The 25,887-nt window shown below is 36.6% G+C and overlaps 1 protein-coding gene across 7 annotated transcripts in view; it reads right to left on the reverse strand.

The window, feature by feature from the left end:
- Positions 1-25,887, reverse strand: part of FUT8 (fucosyltransferase 8) — a 357,961-nt gene that overhangs the window by 62,598 nt on the left and 269,476 nt on the right. For all 7 annotated transcript variants that reach the window (XM_030930690.1, XM_030930692.1, XM_030930688.1 and 4 more), the window contains one exon: positions 7,151-7,388. In XM_030930690.1, the coding sequence (XP_030786550.1) occupies positions 7,151-7,388 (238 nt within the window). The remainder of the gene's footprint in view (positions 1-7,150; positions 7,389-25,887) is intronic.

A 25,887-nucleotide genomic window follows, 5' to 3' on the forward strand; every position in this document is an offset into this window, starting at 1 on the left:
TTATTCATTTATTTTTTTGAAACAGAGTCTTGCTCTGTCACCCAGGCTGGAGTGCAGTGGCTCCATCTCTGCTCACTGCAAGCTCCGCCTCTCAGGTTCAAGCTATTCTTCTGTCTCAGCCTCCTGAGTAGCTGGTATTACAGGCTCCCGCCACCACGCCCGGCTAATTTTTTTTTTTGTAATTTTAGTAGAAATGGGGTTTCACCACGTTGGCCAGGCTGGTCTTGAACTCCTGACCTCTGGTGACTGACCCGCCTCAGCCTTCCAATGTGCTGGGATTACAGGCATGAGCTGCCGCGCCCGGCCTCATTTGTTACATTTAATGTGCTCTGGTCAAACGCTTAGCACTGTGTAAATAACCTAGAAGGTAAATAAACTATAAGTGCCTTGCTGCCTTGCTGCCATATGGAGTCTCCGTCAAGGTAAAACAAACAGCTAAAAAAAGCTCATAGAATGGTGTTTCTTAAAATTTTCCACCAAAATGCTAACAGCAGTGGAGGGTAAACTCATACTGAGAATATGAAGACTGGCCTCAATCAATGGGCTGGAGTTTGATCAGATTTTCATTTTATACCATTATAGATCTTGTTTTATTATTTGAAAATGATTTACCAGTAAATAAAATTAATAGTCCAAGAAAATGTACCATGTTTTATCCTGGTAGGTTGCAAATCTCTAATTCACTTTCCCCAGGTTTACTCACAACTCAATTTGAGCACAGGATAAATATGAAAATAAATATCTATAATTGTAAGAGTGTAAGTGCACAAGGGTCAAGGCTATAATGTGGACAAAGTTTCAGTTCCCTATTCCCATATTTCCTGATGATCTCAATGAGATTTTAATGAGACACCATGGACTTCTATCTCCTCAAGTGAGAAATGAAAGAAGATGTCATGGTGAAAAGCAGTTTGACTTCTTCTGAGACATAAGTATATTCTAACTGGTATTTTAAATTCCGGAAACAAAGATCTTTCTTTCTTTTATGGCCCATAAGTAGTAAAACAAAAAAGTTTTATAGCAGTTCAATCAAAAGTCCTTATGTACCTGCAATTATACTTGTTTAGGTTAATGATTCTAAAAGGAGTCAGGTAAAGGGCAGAGAAACCTACTAGAATCTTGGAGAGGAGACATCTAACTTTTCAACTATATGTGGTATCAACTCACTCTCTCTCCAAATCGCCTCCCTGCACAACCACATCTTTCCTGCAACAAAGCCAGTTTCACTAATTACACAGAATAACCATTACAAGCAAGAGTATACCTTCTATCTCAGGTATGTTGAGATTAAAAAAAATACTTAGAACTGCTGAAGGCTTAAGGTAGCTGCAGAGAGACTATGAGTGGCCCAGAAATTTATTTTGATTAAATGGTGGATTTATTAAGCATAGAGATATTCTGAATGTCCAGAAGTTATTATCAGAAGTTATCTTGCTTCTATGTATTTCTTTCAACTTTTCCATTTAACTTAAAAAAAAATACATATGAAGCTCTTATAAAGGCATGATTTTCATCTCAGAATAAAAGGATAACTTTCCTGTTGTTGCAGCTTATAACCTAATAATATATTCCAGGTGGACAGGGAGGTAGGTAATGAGTATCATGAGTTTTTTTAAAGAGCTAAACTGAGGTTCAGAAGCTAAAGTTAATTCACAAAGTTCAGAAAGCTAAAAACAACAGAACTGGATCAGACTCACAGTCCAATATCCTTCCTCTCTCTCAGATCACCTAAACAGAGAAATCAAGACTTTTTGCAGCATAAGGGATCAAAAATAGTAAATGTACTTGTTTTAAGTTTCTATTAATACAATTATCAAAGACTGAACATACTACTGTAAAAAGACTTAACAGACACATATCTATAGCCTAACACGTATATTATACCTATATATTCTTAATCACATTATTGCTTAATATCAGTTTATAAACTGGTCTACCTGACGTCAATCATTATAAGGATATAACTTGGTTAGAATATTTAGATGATTCCAATAGACATCTTAGTAGTTTTGTAAAGGTTAAAATATCAGTTTCAAAGGAAAGATTGAAAGTATAATTTTATTTGTGTTCTACTTGCTAAAGATTTTCCTTCTGACCTGAGTGAGATATTTGAATAAACAGTTTAATAGTTATGAGATAACAAAAAAAGGCACCTGAAATCAACTTCTTATAACTCTGTCTACTCTCTAACCAAAATCAAAAAAAGAGCTTTGAATCTTGAATTAAAACCTGTCAGTTTTAGTGAAGAACAAAAATACACAACCATCAAAATGGAAATCCTATAAGTGATGCTTGTTTTTAAAATGAAACATTAGCTAGTCTCTCAGTATTCAAGCTTTACAATGAACTACTACTAGTTCCCCTAGTGACTCCATGTTCTCTTGCCTCTCTTTCTACATATTGTGCCCACTGACAGAAAATTTTCCACCATGTCCCTACCTGGTTGACTCCTACGCATAATTTAGGTCTCAGCTTAAAAATCATTTCTTCCAAAAGAACCCCAAATATGTATTAGATATTTGCTTCAGGATAGTCTTAACTTACCCATACCACCACATTAACACAACATATTTTAATTGCTTATTTAGTTGTCTACCGTTCCCCCTTGACTGCCCTTTACAGGAAAGAGACTGTCTGTCTTCATGTAGTCCAGCATAGGTATCTAGCAAACAGCAAATACTTTCATTGAATCACTTTTATTTTAAGGCTGCCGCCACATAAAAAAAATGTCAAATAAAACTCTTTGACTAAAACCTTTTGGAAATGAGGCATGGAGAGAAGGTTACCATTCAGTTTAGGTAAGTGAATATACCAAATGGTCATCTACCTAGACATGTATTTAAACCAGGCACGTCGCCTCCAGGGCATCAAACTTCATCATATTTATAAATTTTTTTTTTACTAGTCATTATTTTCATTTACAAATAAAATTTTTCAATTACATTTATCATATTAAGAATTCAGTTTAACTTATTTATGTTTTAAGATAGTGGGAAAAAGACAAGAAGAAGAAAGAAAAAACAGTCTAGGTTAACTGTTAAGGGGAATAATTTTTAATTTTTACAAGGAAAAAGTTTGAAGTGAGGAACTGAATTTATTTTTTGTTTTTGTTTTTGTTTGTTTGTTTGTTTTGAGACGGAGTCTTGCTCTGTCACCCAGGCTGGAGTGCTGTGGCCGGATCTCAGCTCACTGCAAGCTCCGCCTCCCGGGTTCACGCCATTCTCCTGCCTCGGCCTCCCGGGTAGCTGGGACTACAGGCGCCCGCCACCTCGCCCGGCTAGTTTTTTTTTCTTTTTTGTAGTTTTTAGTAGAGACGGGGTTTCACCGTGTTAGCCAGGATGGTCTCGATCTCCTGACCTCGTGATCCGCCCGTCTTGGCCTCCCAAAGTGCTGGGATTACAGGCTTGAGCCACCGCGCCCGGCGAAGTGAGGAACTGAATTTAAATGGAGTTCTCTATCACTAAACCATCTATTCAATGGTATTTATATAAGCTAGAACTGTATTTTGAAAGCTAGTCATCATATATAGCCTAAAATAGTCAATATCTTTTAAAAAACAAAATTATAAATTGTTGGCCGGGCGCGGTGGCTCAAGCCTGTAATCCCAGCACTTTGGGAGGCCGAGACGGGCGGATCACGAGGTCAGGAGATCGAGACCATCCTGGCGAATACGGTGAAACCCCGTCTCTACTAAAAAATACAAAAAACTAGCCGGGCGACGAGGCGGGCGCCTGTAGTCCCAGCTACTCGGGAGGCTGAGACAGGAGAATGGCGTGAACCCGGGAGGCGGAGCTTGCAGTGAGCTGAGATCCAGCCACTGCACTCCAGCCTGGGCGGCAGAGCAAGACTCTGTCTGAAAAAAAAAAAAAAAAAAAAAATTATAAATTGTTGAGGCCAGGCACAGTGGCTCATGCCTATAATCCCAGCAGTTTGGGAGGCTGAGGCGGAAGGACTGCTTGAGACCAGGAGTTTAAGATCAGCCTGGGCAATACAGTGAGACCCTATTTCTAACAAAAAATAAAATAACTAGCTGGGCATGATGGAGCATGCCTGTAGTCCCAGGTGCTGTGGAGGCTGAAGTGAGAGGACTGCTTAAGCCCACAAGTTCGAGGCTGCAGTGAGCTAGGATCATGTCCCTGCACTCCAGCCTGGGTGTCAGAGCAAGACTCTGTCTCTAAAAACAAAACACAACAAAACAAAAATAAATAAATAAATAAATATTGTTGAAAGGTACTTCAAATCATTAAACATAAAGGCAAGATTCCCATTTTGAATTATCACAAGCAATCTATGTGGAAGAATTGGGTCTAGTATGTGTAGTTAGTTCAGGTTGAGGAAACATCTTTTGGTGTAAAAAACTAAATTGATCATTTCATCATCAACCTTAGGACATGTAAACTATTAGGAATAGACATGGCATGTACAGGTGATGGGAAATATTTTGATTACTGTTTACTGGAAGCATCACCTTTAGTATTTTCCTTCACTTAACCATTTTACTTGGTACAAAGGATATAGTTTCACACACAAACATAAAATACTGCAGAAGAAAAATAGACATCAACCTATAATAAGGTATGATATAGCTATGCAATGATCAATGTGCAAACTAATTCCTGCACTGGTGGACAGACTTGAACAAGAATTACTAAATTCCATCTGTAGGGACATCATGTCAAGTTATGTATGAACAATAATAATTTCACAGTAATGGTGACAAAGGAACTATCCCAAGATTTTTTACAACTCAGAATGGCAACAGACATAGTTGATTTATAACTAACTAAAGGATTAATGTCAAGGAGCTTATTAAAATTCACTATTTCCTTTAATTCTTGGAAATATGTTCAATAGTTTCTCTAAAGGGTACATATATAACGTAAATAAGCAGACAGAAATCTATGGCAGTTTTACTCTTCATAAAAACAAAAATATTCTAACCTTAAAAGAAATCTCTTTTCAGATATAAGATTGGTATCTAAATTATTAAAACTATTTTATTTAATTTCTAGATATTCCAGGCAGTTTCTGTGCCTCTAATCATCATTCTGCTAGGTAAAGGGTTTGGCATGGGTTTACTGATAAGGACTTAGACGGGGGGTATGGAGAAGTGAATGTGCTAACCAGAGTTCTGGCATTTATAAGCTGTATGACCCTGGGTAAGTCATTTAGCCTTTACTAGGCCTTTGATTCCAGATGAATAAAGAAAGGATGATTTCTACATCCTCTTTAGTTGTAACATTAAGAAATTCTGAGTGTTTGAAATTCAAGCCATTTAAAATTTTCATACCCTGTGGTTGCCACTACAGACTACAAAATGTACAAGTAAGAATTAAAAATCAAACAAACCAAATAACCACTTGTAGTATACAGGCAGGGCTAAACTGTATATTAAACCTGATAAATCTGGTAACTTCACTTTTCTGACTACCATCCAAAAAGTTTTCTCCCCCTAGAACCAGAGAAGCAAAGTTTGGCCCTACCTATTATTTCCACAATCAAGGAAGTTTAAACTGACCTAAGTCCATGAAATGAAAAAAGTTAGCCACAGTGGGGTTGGCAGAGTTTCTTTTCCTGAATGATAGATTTAGTATCTTCCTAACCTTTATAACCAATCTGTTGGCACTAGCTGTGAAAAGTACAGATCAGATCAGGAGAAGATGAAACTTTAAAACTAAAGCTCAACTAGGTTCTAGATAAAGAGGTTCACCTTAAAATCTGAAGTGAGTTAAAAATAAAAAATCGGTTGATATATAAAATGAGGCTTCTACCCTATAGAAGACAAAAATCACAAAATACTTTTAATCCATACAGGACCTCTTGCAGAGCAACTCAAAAGTATTTTATAGAAAGTACTCAATTAAGTTTCATGACACTTCTGCAGAGTCAGATATTACTGATTTTTTTTCAAAGGAGGCAAAAGAAATGAAGGAACCAAAGTTACTTTGCTGATGGCATAGCTCCCTATTTTGTATCTAGTGTTGTAGCTTGTGAAAAAAGGTGCTTAGCACCATAATAAATGATACTAACTGAAATGCCTCAGTTTTTTGAAAAATGTTGGAATTCCCACAAGATGTGAGTGCAGAGGATGTGTATTGTCTTGCTTAGCATTTATCCTGACTACTTAATTCAGTATTTGTCACACTGTAGGCACGCATTATACATTTGTTTAATGAATAAAGGCTATTCATAGTAGCTAAAAATTACTAGATATGAGTTCATATATCAGGTAGTAAGTGCATTACATATATTATTTCATTTAATCTAGCAACAATTCAATAAAGTAAGTTATTACTCTTCATTTTACTGATAAGGAAACTAAGACCTAGGTTAAGTAACTTGTCCAAGATTACAAAACAATAAAGCCACAATTTAAACAAGGTAGCCCAACTTTAGATCTTAAAGATCATGATTGTAGAAGGAAAAGCACTAGACTAGCAGTAAGAAACTCTTTTCTATATTCTACACCATCACCACTTCCTTGGAGAGAAAGGAAATTTCTTAGTGATCTATCTGCTTATAATGCCTAGTATAGTACCTTAGTCACATTACTATTAATTAAATGTTTCCTGAAAATAATTAAAATCACACAAATTAGGCTTCATTTGAAGATAAAGTTACCAGCAAGGTCCACCTCAGTGGTTCTCAAAGCACGGTCCCTAAACCTAAAACTTTTGTCAGAAATTAAAACTCTCAGGCTGCACCCCACACCTTCCTTATCAGAAAATGGAGTTTTATGAAGACTTCTAGGTGATTCTCATGCATGCTCATGCTACTCATATATAGTAGTCCATATAAACTGGACTACTTTATATGATGATTATTTCATATTAAAATGAGTTCAATAATGTGAAATCATCCTACAGAGTGAAAGGCATATCATTGTAATTAAAATATTAAATTATGCTCCCTGAAAAAAACTCAGTGATTTTGCTAAATTCACATAAAAATGAGCATCTGAAATGAAATACATAATAAAATACTTTTAAAATAAAATACTGTTCTTCTAGATTTTATCTGGATAATGTATAGTATTCAAGGATCCAGAGGAAAAGACGAGTATGTTCCATGAAGGTCTACCTAGAAATCTAATAATCTGGTAATTGAGTGAATCAGCCCAGAGATCTCATATGCTGCACAAGCTCCTTACCTGACCAGTGTCCAGTGGAGATGCCAGATCTGTCTGTGCATGTCTCACTTACAGGCCTGAATACAGTCTCCCATCCACCAGTAGCATAGCGCCAATTCTGAGATTCCAAGATGAGTGTTCGCTGTGTGCCATATGCAATCATGAAGCAGTAGACCACATGATGGAGTTGACAGCCATAGCCACAGCCTTTGTTGATATTACACACCAGCTTCTTGGCTTTGCTGCAGTCCTTGGGATTCTGTCAGGGAGAAAGAGAAACAAAAATAAAGATAAGTTGTACAGAGAGGTCAATTTCTCTCTCTCTTTTTTTTTTTTTGCTTTCAGCTTCAGGGGCACGTGTGCAGGTTTGTTCTATAAATTGTATGTCGTGGGGGTTTGGTATACAGCCCAAGTAATCAGCATAGTAAGTGACATGTGGTTTTTTGATCTTCACCCTCCTCCCACCTTTCACCCTCAAGTAGGCCCCAATGTCTACAATTCTCTTGTGTCCATATGTACTCAATGTTTAGCTCTCACTTTTAATAAGAACATGAAGTGTTTGGTTTTCTGTTCCTGCATTAGTTTGCTTAGGATAGTGACCTCCAGCTCCGTCCATGTTGCTGCAAAGGACATGGTCTCATTCTTTTTTAAGGCTTCATACTATTTCATGATATATATGTGCCACATCTTTTTTCTAGTCTACCACTGATGGGCAACTAGGTTTATTCCATGTCTTTGCAATTGCAAATAGTGCTGTGATTAACATATAAGTGCATGTGTCTTTATAGCAGAATAATTTATATTCCTTTGGTTATATACCCAATAATGGGATTGCTGGGTCAAATGGTAGCTCTCTGAGTTCTTTGAGAAACTGCCAAACTACTTTCCAATGGTTGAACTAATTTACATTTCCACTGGCAATGTATAAATGCCCCTTTTCTTTGCAGCCTTACCAGCATGTTATTTTTTGTCTTTTTAATAACAACATTCTGACTGTTATCTCATTCTGATGGTATATCACTGTGATTCTGATTTGCATTTCTCTAATGATTAGTGATGTTTCATACTTATTGACTGTGTATATGTCTTTTGAAAAATGTCTGTCATGTCCTTTGCCTTTTTAATAATGTTGCTTTTTGCTTGTTAATTTAAATTCCTTATAGATTCTAGATATTAGCCCTTTCATGGCTTGCAAATATTTTCTCCCATTCTGTTGGTTGTCTGTTTACTCTGTTGATAATTTCTTTTGCTGTTCAGAAGCTCTTTAATTAGGTTCCATTTGCCAATTTTTGTTTCTGTTGCAACTGCTTTTGGTGTCTTCATCATGCAATCTTTGCCAGGGCCTATATCCATAATGGTATTTCCTAGGTTTTCTCCTAGAGTTTTTATGGTTTTAGGTTTTACATTTAAGTCTTTTATCTATCTTGACAATTTCTGTATACAGTGAAAGGAAGGGGTCCAGTTTCAATCTTCTGCATATAGCTAGCCAGTTATCCCAGCACAATTTATTGAATAGGGAGTCCTTTCTCCTTGGCTTGTTTTTTGTCAGCTTTGTCAAAGATTAGAAAGTTGTAGGTGTATGACTTTATTTCCAGACTCTCTATTCTGTACCACTGGTCTATATGTCTGTTTTTGTACCAGTACCATGCTGTTTGGTATGGTGATACATGGTATGGGTACCATGGTGTTTGGTACCCATACCATGGTTACTGTAGCCTTGTAGTATAGTTTGAATTCGGGTAATGCGATGCCTCCAGCTTTGTTCTTTTTGCTTAGGATTGCTTGGGCTATTCAGCTCTTTTCTGAGTCTGTATGAATTTTACATCAGTTTTTTCTAGTTCTGTGAAGAATGTCATTGGTAGTTTGATGGGAATAGCATAGAATCTGTAAATTGCTTTGGGCACTATGGCCATTTTAATGATATTGATTCTTCCTACCCATGAGCCTGAAGTGTTTTTCCATTTGTGTCATCTCTGATTTCTTTGAGCAGTGTTTTGTAATTCTCCTTGTAGAGATCTTGCACCTCCCTAGTTAGCAGTATTCTTAGGTATTTCATTCTTTTTGTGGCAATTGTGACTAGGATTCCATTCTTGATTGAGCTCTCACTTTGGACATTACTGGTGTATAGAAATGCTACTGATTTTTGTACAGTGATTTTGTAGTATGAAACTTCGCTGAAGTTGTTTTTCAGATCTAGGAGCTTTTGGGTAGGGACTATGGGATTTTCTAGGTGTAGGATCATACTGCCTGCAAAGAGAGGTAGTTTGACTTCCTTTCTTCCTATTTGGATGCCTTTAATTTTTTTCTCTTGCCTGCCTGTCTGCTCTGGCTAGGACTTTTAGAACTATGTTAAATAGCAATGGTGAGAGTGGGCATCCTTGTCTTGTTCCAGGTCTCAAGGGGAAGGCTTCCAGCTTTTGTCCACTCAGTATGGTGTTGGTCTGTGGATTCATCATAGATGGGTCTTACTATTTATAGGTATGTTCCTTCGATGGCTAGTCTGTTGAGGATTTTTAACATGAATAGATTCTGAATTTTATTGAAAGCCTTTTCTGCATCTATTGAGATAATCTTTTTGTTTTTAGTTCTGCCTATGTGATGAATCACATTTATGGATTTGTGTATGTTGAACCAATCTTGCATCCCAGGGATAAAGCCTATTTGATTGTGGTGAATTAGCTTTTTGTTATGCTGCTGGATTTGGCTTGCTATTATTTTGTTGAGGATTTTTACTTCTATGTTCATCAAGGATATTGGCCTGATGTTTTCTTTTTGTTCTTGTGTCTTTGCCAGGTTTTGGTATCAGAATGATGCTGCCCTCATAGAACGAGTTAGGGAGGAGTCTCTCCTCCTCAATTTTTTGGAACAGTTTCAGTAGGAATGGTGCCAGGTCTTCTTAAATGTGTGGTAGAATTTGGCTGTCTATCCCTGGGCCTTTTCTGGATGGCAGGCTTTTTATTACTAATTAAATTTCAGAACTTGTTATTGGTCTGTTCAGGGTATGAATTTCTTCCTGGTTCAGTCTTGGGAGGTTGTATGTTTCCAGGAATTATTTCTTGTAGGTTTTCTAATTTGTGTTCACAGAGGTGTTCATAATAGTCTCTGATGGTATTTTTATGGAGTTGGGGTGATGTTCCCTTAACTTCTCTTTACAGGTGACAAGTACCAAAAATCATAAAATAGGTCAGGACTGATCCAGTATGTTTCTTATTTAGGAAAGAATCCTGCTGGATTGGATTTCAATGAATCCAATGAAAACTGTACGTACATATTTAAGGAGACTGCAGTGAAAAGCAAGTTTCTTGGGAAGAACTCTAAACAAATGTGAAATTAAGCAGTTACATTTACAAATTCTTTCACTTCTCATTTTTAACACTGCATTTTTTTTATTTTTTAATTTTAAGTATAAGAATACATGTGTAGGTTTGTATACAGGTAAACTTGTGTCACGGGGGGTTTGTTGTGCAGATTATTTAGTCACCCAGGTTGTAAGTCTAGTGATTCATTAGTTATTTCTCCTGATCCTCTCCCTCCTCCCACTGTCCATCCTCCGATAGGCCCCAGTGTCTGTGGTTCCCCTCTACGTGTCCATGTGTTCCCATCATTTAGTTCCTACTTATAAGTGAAAATATGCAGTATTTGGTTTTCTGTTTCTGCATTAGTTTGCTAAGGATAACGGCCTCCATCTCCATCCATGCCCCTGCAAAGGACATGATCTCATTCTTTTTTACGGTTGCATAGTATTCCATAGTATATATGTACCACACTTTCTTTACCCAGTCTACCACTGATGGGCATGTAGGTTGATTCCATGTCGTTGCTATCGTGAATAGTGCTGCAATGAACATATGCATGCATCTTTATAGTAGAATGATTTATAATCCTTTGCGTACATATCCAGTAATAGGATTGCTGGGTCAAATGGTTTTTGGTTGAGTAATTTCCACACTGCTTCCTACAATGGCTGAACTAATTTACATTCCCACCAGCAGTGTATAAGTTCTTTCTTTCACTTCTTTATTACTCAGTCTCTTACTTCTTTCACTTCTTCGTCACTCAGAACATGCAAATGGAATCATCTCTGAATTATAAGTTGCATACATCAATATCTTTATGAAAAAAGTAAAACAGTTCATTTATTCCAGCAGCACTTCAGCATTCTGAGCTTATCTTCTACGATGAAACTCAAATTATCTTAAAAGAAAAATTCTAATTTCTCTGTTAATTCCATCTATCTCCACAATTTTATATATTACAACAAAATCTACTTTTTCATTATGAAGTAAAAGTCACTGAGTAAAGGGATATCTGATTTCAACAATTACAAAATATCAGGCATGGAACATTTAAAAAAATCATACTTGATGATAGCTACCAGCCATTTTCACAACTGAATGTAGAACTGGCTAACCTGAGATGTAGTATGCCACTTTTTAATTGGGAGATCCAGACAGCAAATGTTTAGCTAACATGATAATTTCTTTATCTTCCATTCTAAAGTTCAACTTTTCTTTAATTTGGATGAGCTATTGCTAAATTATTCCTAGGCATCTTAGTTCTTCATATAACAAAATTAGTTTGAGAAGTTCTCCTAGCTATTTTGTCTATGAGAGAGAGAATGGGTGACTCTAAGAACAGAATCTTTTATCCTACATAGCAAGAGGCAATGTAACCAGTTCTCAATTTATATGAGCCTTGAATAATGCAGTCACCAAACATCAACTTTAAAACTACTTTCCAGGGATATCATCTGTCCTGTCAAGCAGAGCCCTACAAACAAAAGCTGCAGTTTGTAAAGTGATTCCAAAGGAAAACTGAGAAGGGAAAATACAAGTTACCTCCAGAACAGGTAGCTTTCATATTCAAATGTGTCACAGCAAGCTGGTCTTTTTTTAGATCAAAGCAGAAATACCATCAAGAACCTTAGGAAGAGTTAAGAGCCTTTTTGAATCTGAGAGAACCCTGATAAAATTCAGCAAGATTTGGTCAATAATTGCTTCCACAATCAAGTAGTAGAGTTGCTGATTCTTTGAAACTATGAACTCATGGCAGACTCCTAAAGCAATAAGCATTCTCACACTTGTTGCTATAGCCACAAAAGATCTGAGAGGAACAGAGGAGTGTGGTAACATGTGGGAATGGGAGATCTGCATCATTTAATTTCTGTGCAATATTGTATAAGGATCCTGGGAATAAATAATATTCTCAAACTGATCCAAAGGTTTATTATTGACTCAGTTTATCAAAAGAATGGACAAATAACATTGACATTTGTCAGATTTTCATGAGAAATAGAATACTTGAATATCACTAAAATTCATATGAATGAAAAGGGAAATGTCCTTCATATCTTCTTCAATAAACCTTTTCTTTTAGAACAGTTTTTAGATGTACTAAATTACTGCAAAGATAGTACAGAGAATTCCCTATACCTCAAACCCAATTTCCCCTACTATTACATCTGATGTTAGTCTTCTTCTTCTTCTTTTTTTTTTTTTAAGGAAAAAATGAGTGAAGGAACATAATAATTGAAACATCTGACCTTTAGTTTGGAAACTACAGATTTTCTATTTAAAAGAAGACTCACATCTACATTTAAGAAAGTATATTCACTGTGTTAAGAATAGTTTGACTAGAACCTAACACTTTGAGCACAAGAGCTGAGACCTAAAAGGGCAATCTGTACAAGTGGTTTAATGAATGATGCTTAGTGTATCTCAAATCAAGCTGAAGACAGACTATATTAATTCTTTTCTGTTTATGTCATAGAGGACACAAAGAAAGAGGTAAAATCCATTATGCTTGATTCTGAAATGAGAAATGTCTATACATATAAGGTGGTGAATGGAAGACTTGAAGGGTGATATGAGAAAATGAATGATTGTACTGATAACAGTAAATGAAACACTGAAAAAGCTCAGAGTCACAGCCCAATTTTTTTGTCCAAATAATATTTAGAAGTCTGGAAAATTCAAAATAACTTGCTCATAAAAGTTCCAGAAAAAGAGAGAGGACACTAAAGAATAGAAAAGGTATTTATGTTCCTAACACAAGATTAGGTTTATCAGAGTACACATCTAGAAAAAAATAAAGCAACAACTCTGAAATGAACAGGAATTTATTCTGATGAAAAGGAACTTTAGAGAAAACCCCTATTCTAAGTCAAGCCTTTGTTATCCAGCATTGTTACAGAATAGCAACAAATATAAAGAGATTTATGGGACTCTATAAAAGGGATACAGAGCCATAGTTTCGTAGTTTTCAAATTTCTTACCAAATAGCTCTTGTCAGTTACCATTGATCCTAGTTTTATACTATCCAGTTGATGTCTGCAAAAGACTAGAAAATGTGTCATATCCATGAGCAAGATATATAGAAGGGTCTCATTACTAAAAGAAGCTTTACTCTAAACTATAAACACAATAAATTATGTTTTATAATATGAGATTTTTGTATATGGGATCTACTTAAAAGTCAGACTCGGCCGGGCGCGGTGGCTCAAGCCTGTAATCCCAGCACTTTGGGAGGCCGAGACGGGCGGATCATGAGGTCAGGAGATCGAGACCATCCTGGCTAACATGGTGAAACCCCGTCTCTACTAAAAATACAAAAAACTAGCCAGGGCGACGTGGCGGGCGCCTGTAGTCCCAGCTCCTCCGGAGGCTGAGGCAAGAGAATGGCGTAAACCCGGGAGGTGGAGCTTGCAGTGAGCTGAGATCCGGCCACTGCACTCCAGTCCGGGCGACAGAGCGAGACTCTGCCTCAAAAAAAAAAAAAAAAAAAAAAAAAAAAAAAAAAAAAAAAAAAAAAAAAAAAAAGTCAGACTCACCAATAGGCAGATATATTCTAGCTCCTTGAATAATGATAATTCAAGTTTTAGAAATACAAGGTAAATTTGTGAAAATTACCTAAGACAACATTCTCTAATGAAAGGGCTTGGATAGAGAGGTTAAAGATATGATTTTGGTCCAATGAAGGTTCTGCTATGAACTCAATTGTGTGATTTGGTTTCAACTGGTTAGTTTAAAATAGACACAAAAATGACCTCCCTACACAGCCTCTCCCTGTTCACTCACCCTTCTTTCTCAGAGCTACTATGAGGCTAAATAAATGAGATGGTGTATGCACAAAATTAATCTGAACATACTTCTTATTTATCCTCATAATTTCAAAAGACATTATTTCACACTGAATAAATCCAGTTTTTTGTATGTGTGTGTTCTTTTTGAGTGTTAGTGTTGCAAGGGAGCCCAATCACCGGTCTTTATATGCTAACAACGTTGTGTAACATTTTTGTAATTATAATTCATCAGCAAAGCTGTCACCACAGTACATATAAATCAAGAAATAAGGATTTAAGATATAACAGGATTCTTTTGAATTCAGTTCCCTTTTTATTTTCTTCAATTATTATTTCTGAGAAAAGATCTCGCTCTATTACCTAGGCTGGAGTGCAGTGGCATAATCATGGTTCACCACAACTTCAACCTCCTGGGCTCAAGCCATCCTTCCACCTCAGCCCCCCAAGTAGCCCAGCTAATTTTCGTATTTTTTGGTAGAGATGGGTTTTCCCATATCGCCCAGGCTGATCTTGAACTTGTGAACTTAAGCCATCCTCCCACCTCAGGCTTCCAAAGTGCTGGGATTACAGGCATGAGCCACCACTCCTGGCCCAATTATTTTCTTTTACACTATCTGAGGCATTTCATCTGACACTATTAGTTTCCAAGAATGACCCTGCTTCAACAGAGCTGAAAGCTGTGTTTGTTCTCTCTGCCCTATAAATCAACAGTTGGGAACAATACTTGAATTAATAAGCCTCCAACCAAAATGATGTTTGAAGGAAAACAGCAGTCCTTAGAAATAAAGGATTACTAATTCAGTAAGGTACCATCATAACGCTGACATATTTTACTTAGGTTAAAATATAAAAATAGTCACTGTTAGACATATTTCAAATTAGGATACCAGGTTAATTTCCCCTTTGCAAAAAAAGAACAATTTTCAATCAACTAGTAAACCATAGGTGTTATTCTATTACTTAGGATTTACAGGTTTCCACTGACTCCACTTAGTAAATTAGTAGCATTGTGAATTATAAAATATTACAAAATAGTACTGATTTTGTGGCTTTTAATGATTTTTTTCTATAACTTTTAATAAAGATTTTTCCTACACACCAATAAAAGCAACTTCAGAGTACAAATTTTCCAGCCACAATGTAATATCCCTCACCTGCCCAGAGTTACTATTGACCAAAAACACTGCAGAAAAAGGCTAAATTAACAACAAAGAAAACATTTAGTCAATATAAACTGGACATAATATCTCCAGCCGCCTCTTGCAAACAGTAAATGCTCAATAACCATTAGTTCAACTGAATTACATCTACAGAGACAAAGGTGATGTCAAGTCCATAGTCATAAAAATAAATTAACAGGTGGCAAACCCTCTCAGGTTCAAGAGACCTGTGCAGGTCTCTTGATCCACTGTCCACTGTCCTTATCTATTTCACCATGATATCTTCAATACAAGATGGAGCAAGAAGTTCAGGCTCAAAACACATATCTAGCTATTTCTGTAAACTGAAAACTCTTGATCCACTGTCCACTGTCCTTATCTATTTCACCATGATATCTTCAATACAAGATGGAGCAAGAAGTTCAGGCTCAAAACACATATCTAGCTATTTCTGTAAACTGAAAATTAAGAATCAGAACCCCAGGAGATCCAACTCCTCTCTAAGAAATCCCTTCTATTGGAAGGAGTTAAGTCAAAGATAGCTCCTATTTCCAGTGAAGACAGTTCAGTAAAAACCAAAAAAACGGGTCAGGTCAGGTGAGTTAAATTGTACTGTGCTCTTTGTCTGCTCTAATCAGACGACTAAACAGTTTTTAATTTGTTTGTTTAAAAAGATTTGCAATATCTAGCTTTGTGTTGCTAATGAAGAAAGAATTCATTAATAGGGTGTTGAAAGCATTTCATTATATTAGAAACAATCTGATTTTATTTCTCTAACATTATTTTCAAAACCAAGGAGAAAAGGTAATGAAGCAAATAAGAGAACTGAAGTACTCCATGTGGTAATTAAAATGAAGACTCTGGCATAGTTAATAACTATGAAAGAGACAGTTAAAAAGCATGCTCACTTTTAAAAGCCAAGACCGGAAATTATTGTCTCTTAACATATTAAACAAGAATATTTCCATAGCAAAGTTAAGACTGTATTAAGGCATCCTTTCCACCCCTCTAGCAACCCAAACGATCCGTTCCAGGTAGTAAAGACAACACAATAGCTCAGGCCCAAGTAGCTTACCAAGTGCTTTGGGAAATTCCCCTATGGGTATTGTGTAAAATCTAAGAGTGGAAACTTAAGGGAGGAAAGATACCAAGATACAGAGTTTATAGACTGAAAGACTACAGTAAGGCAGATCGTTACTATACAGTCATTGAAGAGGAAAGCTTGTCTTGGTAAGTAAAGCCATATTTAGCTTACTTTAAATAATACATTTTAAAAACTTTTGCTCTTTACCTATAAGTCTCTACTAAATGCTTTAAAGTCATTTTTAAAAGATGGAAATTCCATAAATCCAATAGAAAGCAACAAGCAAATGTGGGACATTTCTTCCATCGAGGCTTTCAAGACAGTATTCTGTTATCTCTGGGAGTTCCAGGTGGTCTCTAGAAAACCCTCAACTTAAATTCAGAGACTTCCATGCCAGAATAACCTTGGTAATATTTTTCTGCTACCAGAAGGGCCACAAAGGAAAGGCTGATAATTAATGATTCATATTCTCATTCAAGAATATAATGTAAATAAAACTATCTCCAAGGATACAGAAGAAAAGCTGAGTTACACGAGGAACCAGAATCTGACAATCCTATATAAATGCACAGAAAATGTATCTTCTCAAACACCTCAACTTTTCTCTGTAAGTTTATACCCTAATTCTCAGGTCTCAGAATCAATTTAACTGTTGAGGTTATAAAGAGCATGCTTACAAAAATTAAGACTGAATTTCAGAAAGGTCCTCCATCATCATTTTAGTTGACAGAATTCATTTAGGGTCTCTTTCCTCAAAACATATCATCAAGTATGATATGACAGGTACTCTTTTTAAAAAGCGAGTGAGCAGGGAAAAGAGGAGAGGAGGAAATAAGATAGAAGAAAGGGGAGTTGGGAGGAGAATAGAGGGGAAGAAAGGTGGACAAAAGAAGAGGACAGAAAGGGGAAGAGGAAGAGGAAGAGGGTAGAAGGGGAAAAGGAGTAAAAAGCATGCCTATGAATAGTCAGCCCTGTCTTATGACACAGGAGTAAAAAGACAAAGTATCGATTCTCAGCATTTTGGCTAAGATCAAGGGTAAAAGATGAAGTACTTGCAAAAGGAAAACAACGGTTGAAACTGTTCCTGTGCAAAAGCTGCTCCAAATGTTTTGTTTTAAATAAAAGTCAGGGTTTAAGTCATACAGTTTTGCTGGGTTTTCCATTCTGCAAAGCACCATTCTTCTGGGTAGTACTGGTACTTACAGCACTTGTCTATTCACTGGCTTTAAAACCAAACCATCTCTCTGATGGCGAGTGATGATGAGCATTTTTTCATGTGTCTGTTGGCTGTATCAATGTCTTCTTTTGAGAAATGTCTGTTCATATCCTTTGCCCACTTTTGGATGGGGTTGTTTTTTTTTCTTGTATATTTGTTTGAGTTCTTTGTAGATTCTGGATATTAGCCCTTTGTCAGATGAGTAGATTGCAAAAATTTTCTCCCATTCTGTAGGTTGCCTGTTCACTCTGATGGTAGTTTCTTTGGCTGTGCAGAAGCTCTTTAGTTTAATTAGATCCCATTTGTCAATTTTGGCTTTTGCTGCCGTCTCACACCAGTTAGAATGGCAATCATTAAAAAATCAGGAAACAACAGTTGTTGGAGAGGATGTGGAGAAATAGGAACACTTTTACACTGTTGCTGGGATTGTAAACTAGTTCAACCATTATGGAAAACAGTATGGCAATTCCTCAAGGATCTAGAACTAGATGTACCATATGACCCAGCCATCCCACTACTGGGTATATACCCAAAGGATTATAAATTATTCTACTACAAAGACACATGCACACGTATGTTTATTGCAGCACTATTCACAATAGCAAAGACTTGGAATCAACCCAAATGTCCATCTGTGACAGACTGGATTAAGAAAATGTGGTACATATACACCATGGAATACTATGCAGCCATAAAAAAGGATGAGTTTGCGTCCTTTGTAGGGACATGGATGCAGCTGGAAACCATCATTCTTAGCAAACTATCACAAGAACAGAAAACCAAACACCGCATGTTCTCACTCATAGGTGGGAACTGAACAATGAGATCACTTGGACTCGGGAAGGGGAACATCACATACTGGGGCCTATCATGGGGAGGGGGGAGGGGGGAGGGATTGCATTGGGGAGTTATACATGATATAAATGATGAATTGATGGGTACTGACGAGTTGATGGGTGCAGCACACCAACATGGCACAAATATACATATGTAACAAACCTGCACGTTATGCACATGTACCCTAGAACTTAAAGTATAATAAAAAAATGAAAAAAAAAAAAAAAAAAAAAAAAAAAAAAAAAAAACAAACCATCAACAACAATTAGACCAGATGTCAAATCTGGGTACCTCTTCTCCAAGACCGAGTATTTGTCTCATTTCTCCATGCAGCTAGCCATACATGAAAAATACACTGTTAGCTGAGCATGAATTTCTTTGGAATCCCCAGCTATTATTGTTTTTTAAATGAAAAACAAAAAACAAAACAAAACAAAACCTCAAGACCACTTTTCTCAAACTACCTCAATGAACAGTACTGTAACCAGTTCATTTTATTCTCTTTACTCCTCAAAAATTTTTAACACTGTATTTATTTTACTTTTATTTTGAAATAATTTAAGATCCATAATAAACTGCCAAAATAGTACAGAGTTACTGTACTTACGGTGTACCTTCCAAAAAGCTTTCCCCAAGGAGAACATATTACTTAACCATAGTACATTATCAAAATCAGGAAATTGACATTACACAATACTATTAACTAAACTACAGACTTTTTTAGATTTTACCAGTTTTCACATGCACTCAGATTTTCTAACATGTATACACTCATGCAACTACCACCAAAATTAGGATACAAGCTGTACCATCAAAACAAAATAAAAACCCCTTATACTTCCAATTTAGAGGTACACTCTTCCCCAAACCTTAATCTCTGGAACCCACTGAACTGTTCTCCATCACTACAATTTAGTTACTTTAAGAGAATTATAAATGGAATTTAGTTGTTAATCTTTTGAAACTGGCTTTTTATCACTCAGCACAATGCTCTTGAGATCCATCCAACTTGTGTGTAATAGTTCATTTCTTCTTATTACTAGGTAGTATTCTATTATGTGGATTATATCACAGTTTACCCACTGAAGGACACTTGGGTTGTTTCCACTTTTTGGTGATTACAAACTAAGATGCTATGCACATGAGTGTACAACTTTCTGTGTGGACATGGCTTTTCTCTAGGATATACAGGAATGTGACTGCTGGATGATTTTGGTAATGGTATGTTTATGGGGAACTACCAAACTGTTTCCTAGAATGGCTGTACCATTTTACATTCTCATAAGCAATGCATGAAAGAGCTCGTTGTTCCACGTTCCTGGCATTTTTTATTTAGCCATTCTGACAGGTAATTGTATCTCATCATGTCTTTTACATTTCCTTAATAACTAATGATTTTTGAACATTTTTATGTGCTTATTTGTCATCTGTATATGTTTTTTGTATAGCTGTCTGTACAAGACTTTTGCCTATTTTCTAATTAGATTGTTTCTTAGTATTGAGATTAGAGAGTTCTTAATACATTCTCTATACATGCCTTTGTTGGACATGTGATTTGCAGATTTCTCCCAGTCTATGGCTTCTCTTTCATCCTCTTTAACAAGGTCGCTGGTAAATAAAAAGGTTTTTTTTTAGCTTTGTTTCTCTTTTTCATTTTTTTTTTGAGCACATAGTAGGTATATATATTTACGGGATACATGAGGTATTTTTACATAGGTATACAATGCATGAAAAATCACATCAGGGTAAATGGGGTAGCCATCCTTTGTGTTACAAACAATCCAGTTATCCTCTTTTAGTTATTTTTAAATGTACAACTAAATTATTATTGACTGTCACCCTGCTGTGCTGTGAAATACTGGGACTTACTCTTTCTAACTATTTTTGTACCCATTAACCATGTCCCCTTACCCGCCCCCACAACTACATTTCCCAGCCTCTGGTAACCATCATTCTGTCTCTATCTCCGTGAGTTCAATTTGTTTTAATTTTTAGCTCCCACAAATAAGTGAGAACATGCCAAGTTTGTCTTTCTGTGCCTGGTTTATTTCACTTAAGATAATGATCTGCAGTTCCATCCATGTTGTTGCAAATGACAGGATCTCATTCTTTTTTATGGCTGCATAGTACTCCATTGTGTACAGGTATTACATATTTTCTTTGTTGATTTATCTGCTGATGGGCCCTTAGGTTGCTTTCAAATTCTGGCTATTGTGGAAAGTGCTGCAGTAAACAAGGGAGTGCAAATATTCCTTCAATATACTGATTTCCTTTCTTTTCATTATATACTCAGCAGCTGGGTTGCTGGATCATATGGTAGTTCAATTTTTAGTTTTATGAGGAACGTCCTAACTGTTCTTCGTAGTGGTTGTACTAATTTACATTCCCACTAACAGTGTATGAGGGTTCCCTTTTCTCCACATTTGTTATTTGTTTCTCAGCATTTGCTATTGCCTGTCTTTTGGGTAAAAGCCATTTTAACTGGGGTGAGATGATATCTCATTGTCGGTTTTTAAAATTTGCATTTATCTGATGATCAGTGACGCTGAGCACCTTTTCATATGACTGTTTGCCATTTGTATGTCTTCTTTTGAGAAACATCTATTCAGATCTTTTGCTTACTTTTTGATCAAATGTAGTTGTTTGAGCTCCTTTTATATTCTGGTTATTCATCTGTTGTCAGGTGGGCAGTTTGCAAATATTTCCTCCTATTCTGTGGGTTGTCTCTTCACTTTGTTGACTACTTCCTTTGCTGTGCAGGCAGAAGGTTTTTAACTTGATAAGATCCCATTTGTCCATTTTTGCTTTAGTTGCCTGTGCTTATCGGGTATTACTTAAGAAATCTTTACCCACTCAAACCAATGTCCTGGAGAGTTTCCCCAATGTTTCCTTTTAGTAGTTTCATAGTATGAGGTCTCAGATTTAAGTCTTTAATCCATTTTGATTTGTGGATATGGTGAGATTGGGGTCTAGTATCATTCCTGAGCATAAGGATATTCAGTTTTCTCAGCACCATTTATTGAAGAGACTTTCCTTTCCCCAGTGTAAGTTTGTGACTTATGTAGAAAATGAGTTTACTGTAGATGTACAGATTTGTTTCTGGGTTCTCTATCCTGTTCCATTGGTCTATGGTCTATATGCCAGTACCATGCTGTTTTGGTTACTATAGCTCCATAGTACATAATTTGAAGTCAGGCAGTGTGATGCCTCCAGTTTTGATTCCTCCAGTTTTGAGGTTTTTGCTCAGGATAGCTTTGACTATTCTGTTTTTTTTGTGATTCCATATAAGTTTTAGATTCTTTTTTCTATTTCTGTGAAGAGTGTCATTGGTATCTTGATAGAGATTACACTGAATCTACAGATTACTTTGGATAGTATAAACATTTATATGAATATTGAAGAATATGTATTCTTCCAATCTATGCACATACAATATCTTTCCATTTTTTACATTCTCTTCAATTTCCTTCATCAGTGTTTTATAGTTAGCATTGTAGAGATCCTTTACTTCTTTGGATAATTTCTTGTTACTTAATTTTATTTGTAGCTATTGTAAATGGGATTACTTTTTTAAATTTCTTTTTCAGATTGCTCACTGTTGGCATATAGAAATAATACTGATATTTGTGTGTTGACTTTGTACCTGCAACTTCACTGAATTCATCACTTCCAGTTTTTTTGGTAGTCTTTAGATTTTTCCAAATATTGAACCATATAGTCTGCAAACAAGAATAAATTGATTTCTTCCTTTCTAATTTAGATATCGGTTATTTCTTTCTCTTGTCTGATTACTCTAGCTAGAGTAATCAGCACTATGTTGAATAACAGTGGTAAAAGTGGGCCTCCTTGCCATGCTCCAGATCTTAAGAGAAAAGTCTTTCAGTTTTTCCATTATGATACTAGTTGTAGGTCTGCTGTATATGGCTTTTATTATGTTGAGGTATATTCCCCCTTTATACCCAGTTTTTTGAGGGTTTTTATCATGAAGGTAAGTTAAATTTTATTAAATGCTTTTCAGCGTCAATTGAAATGATCATACGGTTTTTGTCCTTCATTCTGTTGACATGACGTACCACATTGGTTGATTTGTGTATGTTGAACCATTCTTGTTTCCCAGGGATAAATCCCACTTGGTCATGATGAATGCCCTTGTTTGTTTTTGGTCTAATGCTTCCATCAATTATTGAAAGAGGGGTTTTAAAGTCTCCAACTATATTTGTCTGTTCTCCTTTCAGTTCTGTCAGTTTTTGCTTCATGTATTTTGAAGACCTGTTAAGTGCACACATTTAGAATTACATTTTTTTGGTAAATTGATCATTTTATTATTGTTGTATCTTCCTTTGCCTCTGCTAGTTTTCTTTGCTCTGAAGTCTATTCTGTCTGAGATTAATAGTCACTGTATTTGTTTTGTTTTGTTTTTGAAACAGAGTCTTGCTCTGTTGCCGAGGCTAAAGTGCAGTGGCACAATCTCGCCTCACTGCAAGCTCTGCCTCCTGGGTTCATGCCATTCTCCTGCCTCAGCCTCCCAAGTAGCCGGGACAACAGGTGCTCACCACCATGCCCGGATAATTTTGTTTTTGTATTTTTAGTAGAGATGGGGTTTCACTGTGTTAGCCAGAATGGTCTCAATCTCCTGACCTCGTGATCCGCCCGCCTCAGCCTCCCAAAGTGCTGGGATTACAGGCGTGAGCCACCGTGCCCAGCCTAGTCACTCTTTCTTTTGATTATTGTTTGCATGGTATATCTGCCCATCATTTTACTTTTAATCTACCTATGTCATTATATGTGAAGTTAGTTTCTTGGGGGGACAGCATATAGTTAGATCATTAAAATAAAAAACAGGCCGGGCACAGGGGCTCACGCCTGTAATCCCAGCACTTTGGGAGGCCGAGGTGGGTGCATCACCTGAGGTTGGGAGTTCTAGATCAGCCTGACCAATATGGAAAAACCCATCTCTACTAAAAATACAAAGTTAGCCAGGCGTGGTGGCTCATGCCTGTAATCCCAGGAGGCAGAGGTTGCAGTGAGCCGAGATTGTGCCATTGCACTCCAGCCTGGGCAACAAGAGCGAAACTCTGTATCAAAAACAAGCAAACAAACAAACGAACAAAAAACATTCTGCCAGTCTCTGTCCTGTATTTTTTTTCTCTTTCTTAACTGGTATGTTTAGATCATTTGTATTTATATTTCATGGAATTACTGACATGTTGGGATTTAAGTATGCCACTTTATTGTTTTTTATTTGCTCCTTTTGTTTTTTGTTCCCATTTCTCCTTGCCTGTGCATACTCTGAACTTTTTTTAGTATTTAATTTTGATTTATCTATAGAGTTTTAAGGAACTACAAAAATCAGAAATGGTTCCTGTAAAGTATGGTGTTCTATAGTGTTTTAAAATATCTCTTTATAGAGCTTTTTTTTTTTTTTTTGAGACAGAATCTTGAGTGGCACGAACTCGGCTCACTGCAACCTCTGCCTCCCAGGTTCAAGCAATTCTCTTGCCTCAGCCTCCTGAGTAGCTGGGATTACAGGCACACACCACCATGCTCAGCTAATTTTTGTATTTTAGTAGAGATGGGGTTTCACCATGTTGGCCAGGCTGGCCTAACTCCTGACCTCAGGTGATCCGCCTGCCTCAGCCTCCCAAAGTGTGGGGGAATTACAGGTGTGCTCCACTGCGCCTGGCCTATAGAGCATTTTTAGTAGTTACTCTAGGGATAATTATATCTATATACAACAGTTATTACAGTCTACTCATCTCAACATTTTACCATTTGAAATGGAATGCAGAAACCTTCCTACTTTTTAGGTTCCTTTACTCTCCCCACTTTCATGATATAGTTGTTTTAAAAATCACCTTCATATACATTGAGAACCATATCGGACACTGTCAGAAATTTTATTTCTAACCAAACATTTTAAAAACTCAACAAGAGAAGATTAGGCAATTCCCTGTATTTATTAATTTGTACTTTCTTCATTCTGATGTTCCAGTAGAATTCTCTTGTCATCATTTTCTGTCTGAAGAACTTCCTTTTTTACACAAGTCTGCTGGCAATGAATTCTGAGTTTTCTTTCATCCAAAAATGTCTTTTTCTCACTTGATTGTATTTTCCCTAGGTGAAAAATTCTGGGTTGAGAATTCTTTCATTTCAGCACTACAAAAATGTTTTAAATCTGGTTTAAAGCCTATAATCCCAGCACTTTGGGAGGCCAAGACAGGAGGATTGTTTGAGACCAGAATGGGCAAAACAGCAAGATGTTAGCTCAAAACAAACAAAACAGTTTTGCTGCTTCTCTTGGCCTCCATGTTTTTTGATAAGAAACCCAGAGTCATTCAAATTGCTCCTCTATAACTAATGCGCTGCTTCTCTCTGGCTGCTCTCAAGATTTTTTTCATTGTCTTTAGTTTTTAGCAAATTACTTAAAAAGTATCTGGGAATGGATCTGAGTTTTTCCTGTTAGGAGTTTGCCCAGCTTCTTGAATATTTAGGTTTGCCAAATTTAAGAAGTTTTCTGTCATTTCTTCAATTTTTCTTTTCTTCAAAATAAGGTATTTATTAAACATATCTTTATAAAGGTATCGAGAGATACTAAAATTAATAAATCACAGACTAAAACTTCCAGATGCTTGCATCCTTCAGTCAGAAGGACAGACATGAAAGACATGAATGACATCGAGATGGTCAATATGATAATAGAGGTATGTATAAGGCACTGTAGCAGACTGGATTTTCACAAAAAAAAAAAAAAAAAAAAAAGGCCCTGGCCGTATTTCCAGTTCCACATGCTTTTCTACAACCAGCCCCTTCCCATCAAGAGAGGAGATCTCTACCTCTCCTCTTCCAACTAGTGGAGCCCATGACTGCTCTAACAAATACAGTAGGGCAGAAGTGATGCTATGTGACTTCTGAGGCTAGGTTACATCAAGGACACATACTCCTCCTGGCTTGTTCTCCCTCTATCTCTGCCTCTTGAAGTGACCACCTTTGGAGCCCTCAGCTGCCATGTAAAAAATCCTACTACTTTGAAGTTGCAATGCTGAAAAGACCAACACAAAGAGAGATGGCCAATGATCCCCTGCTATTCCATGTTCCAGATATTTGGCTCTTTCCAGCATCAGCCAAGTGAGGGAATGGGCTCTCAGATGATTCCAGCTCAGCCTTCAAGTATTCCAGATGAGGTCCTGTTAACAGAGACAGCTGGAGTACAGGTAGGTATGGTAGAAGTTTCATTCATTCTTTCTCTTATTCCTTTATCCGATATTGAATCCCATTGTGTCAGGCACCTGGCTTGTACATCAGTTAAGACTGCTTTTGGCTGTATTTCCCAAAAAAAAAAAAAAAAAAGTGCTTAAACACTAAGAACACATTGTTTACTTA

The sequence above is a fragment of the Rhinopithecus roxellana genome, chromosome 5 (assembly GCF_007565055.1).
Source record: "Rhinopithecus roxellana isolate Shanxi Qingling chromosome 5, ASM756505v1, whole genome shotgun sequence".
Lineage (NCBI taxonomy): Eukaryota > Metazoa > Chordata > Mammalia > Primates > Cercopithecidae > Rhinopithecus > Rhinopithecus roxellana.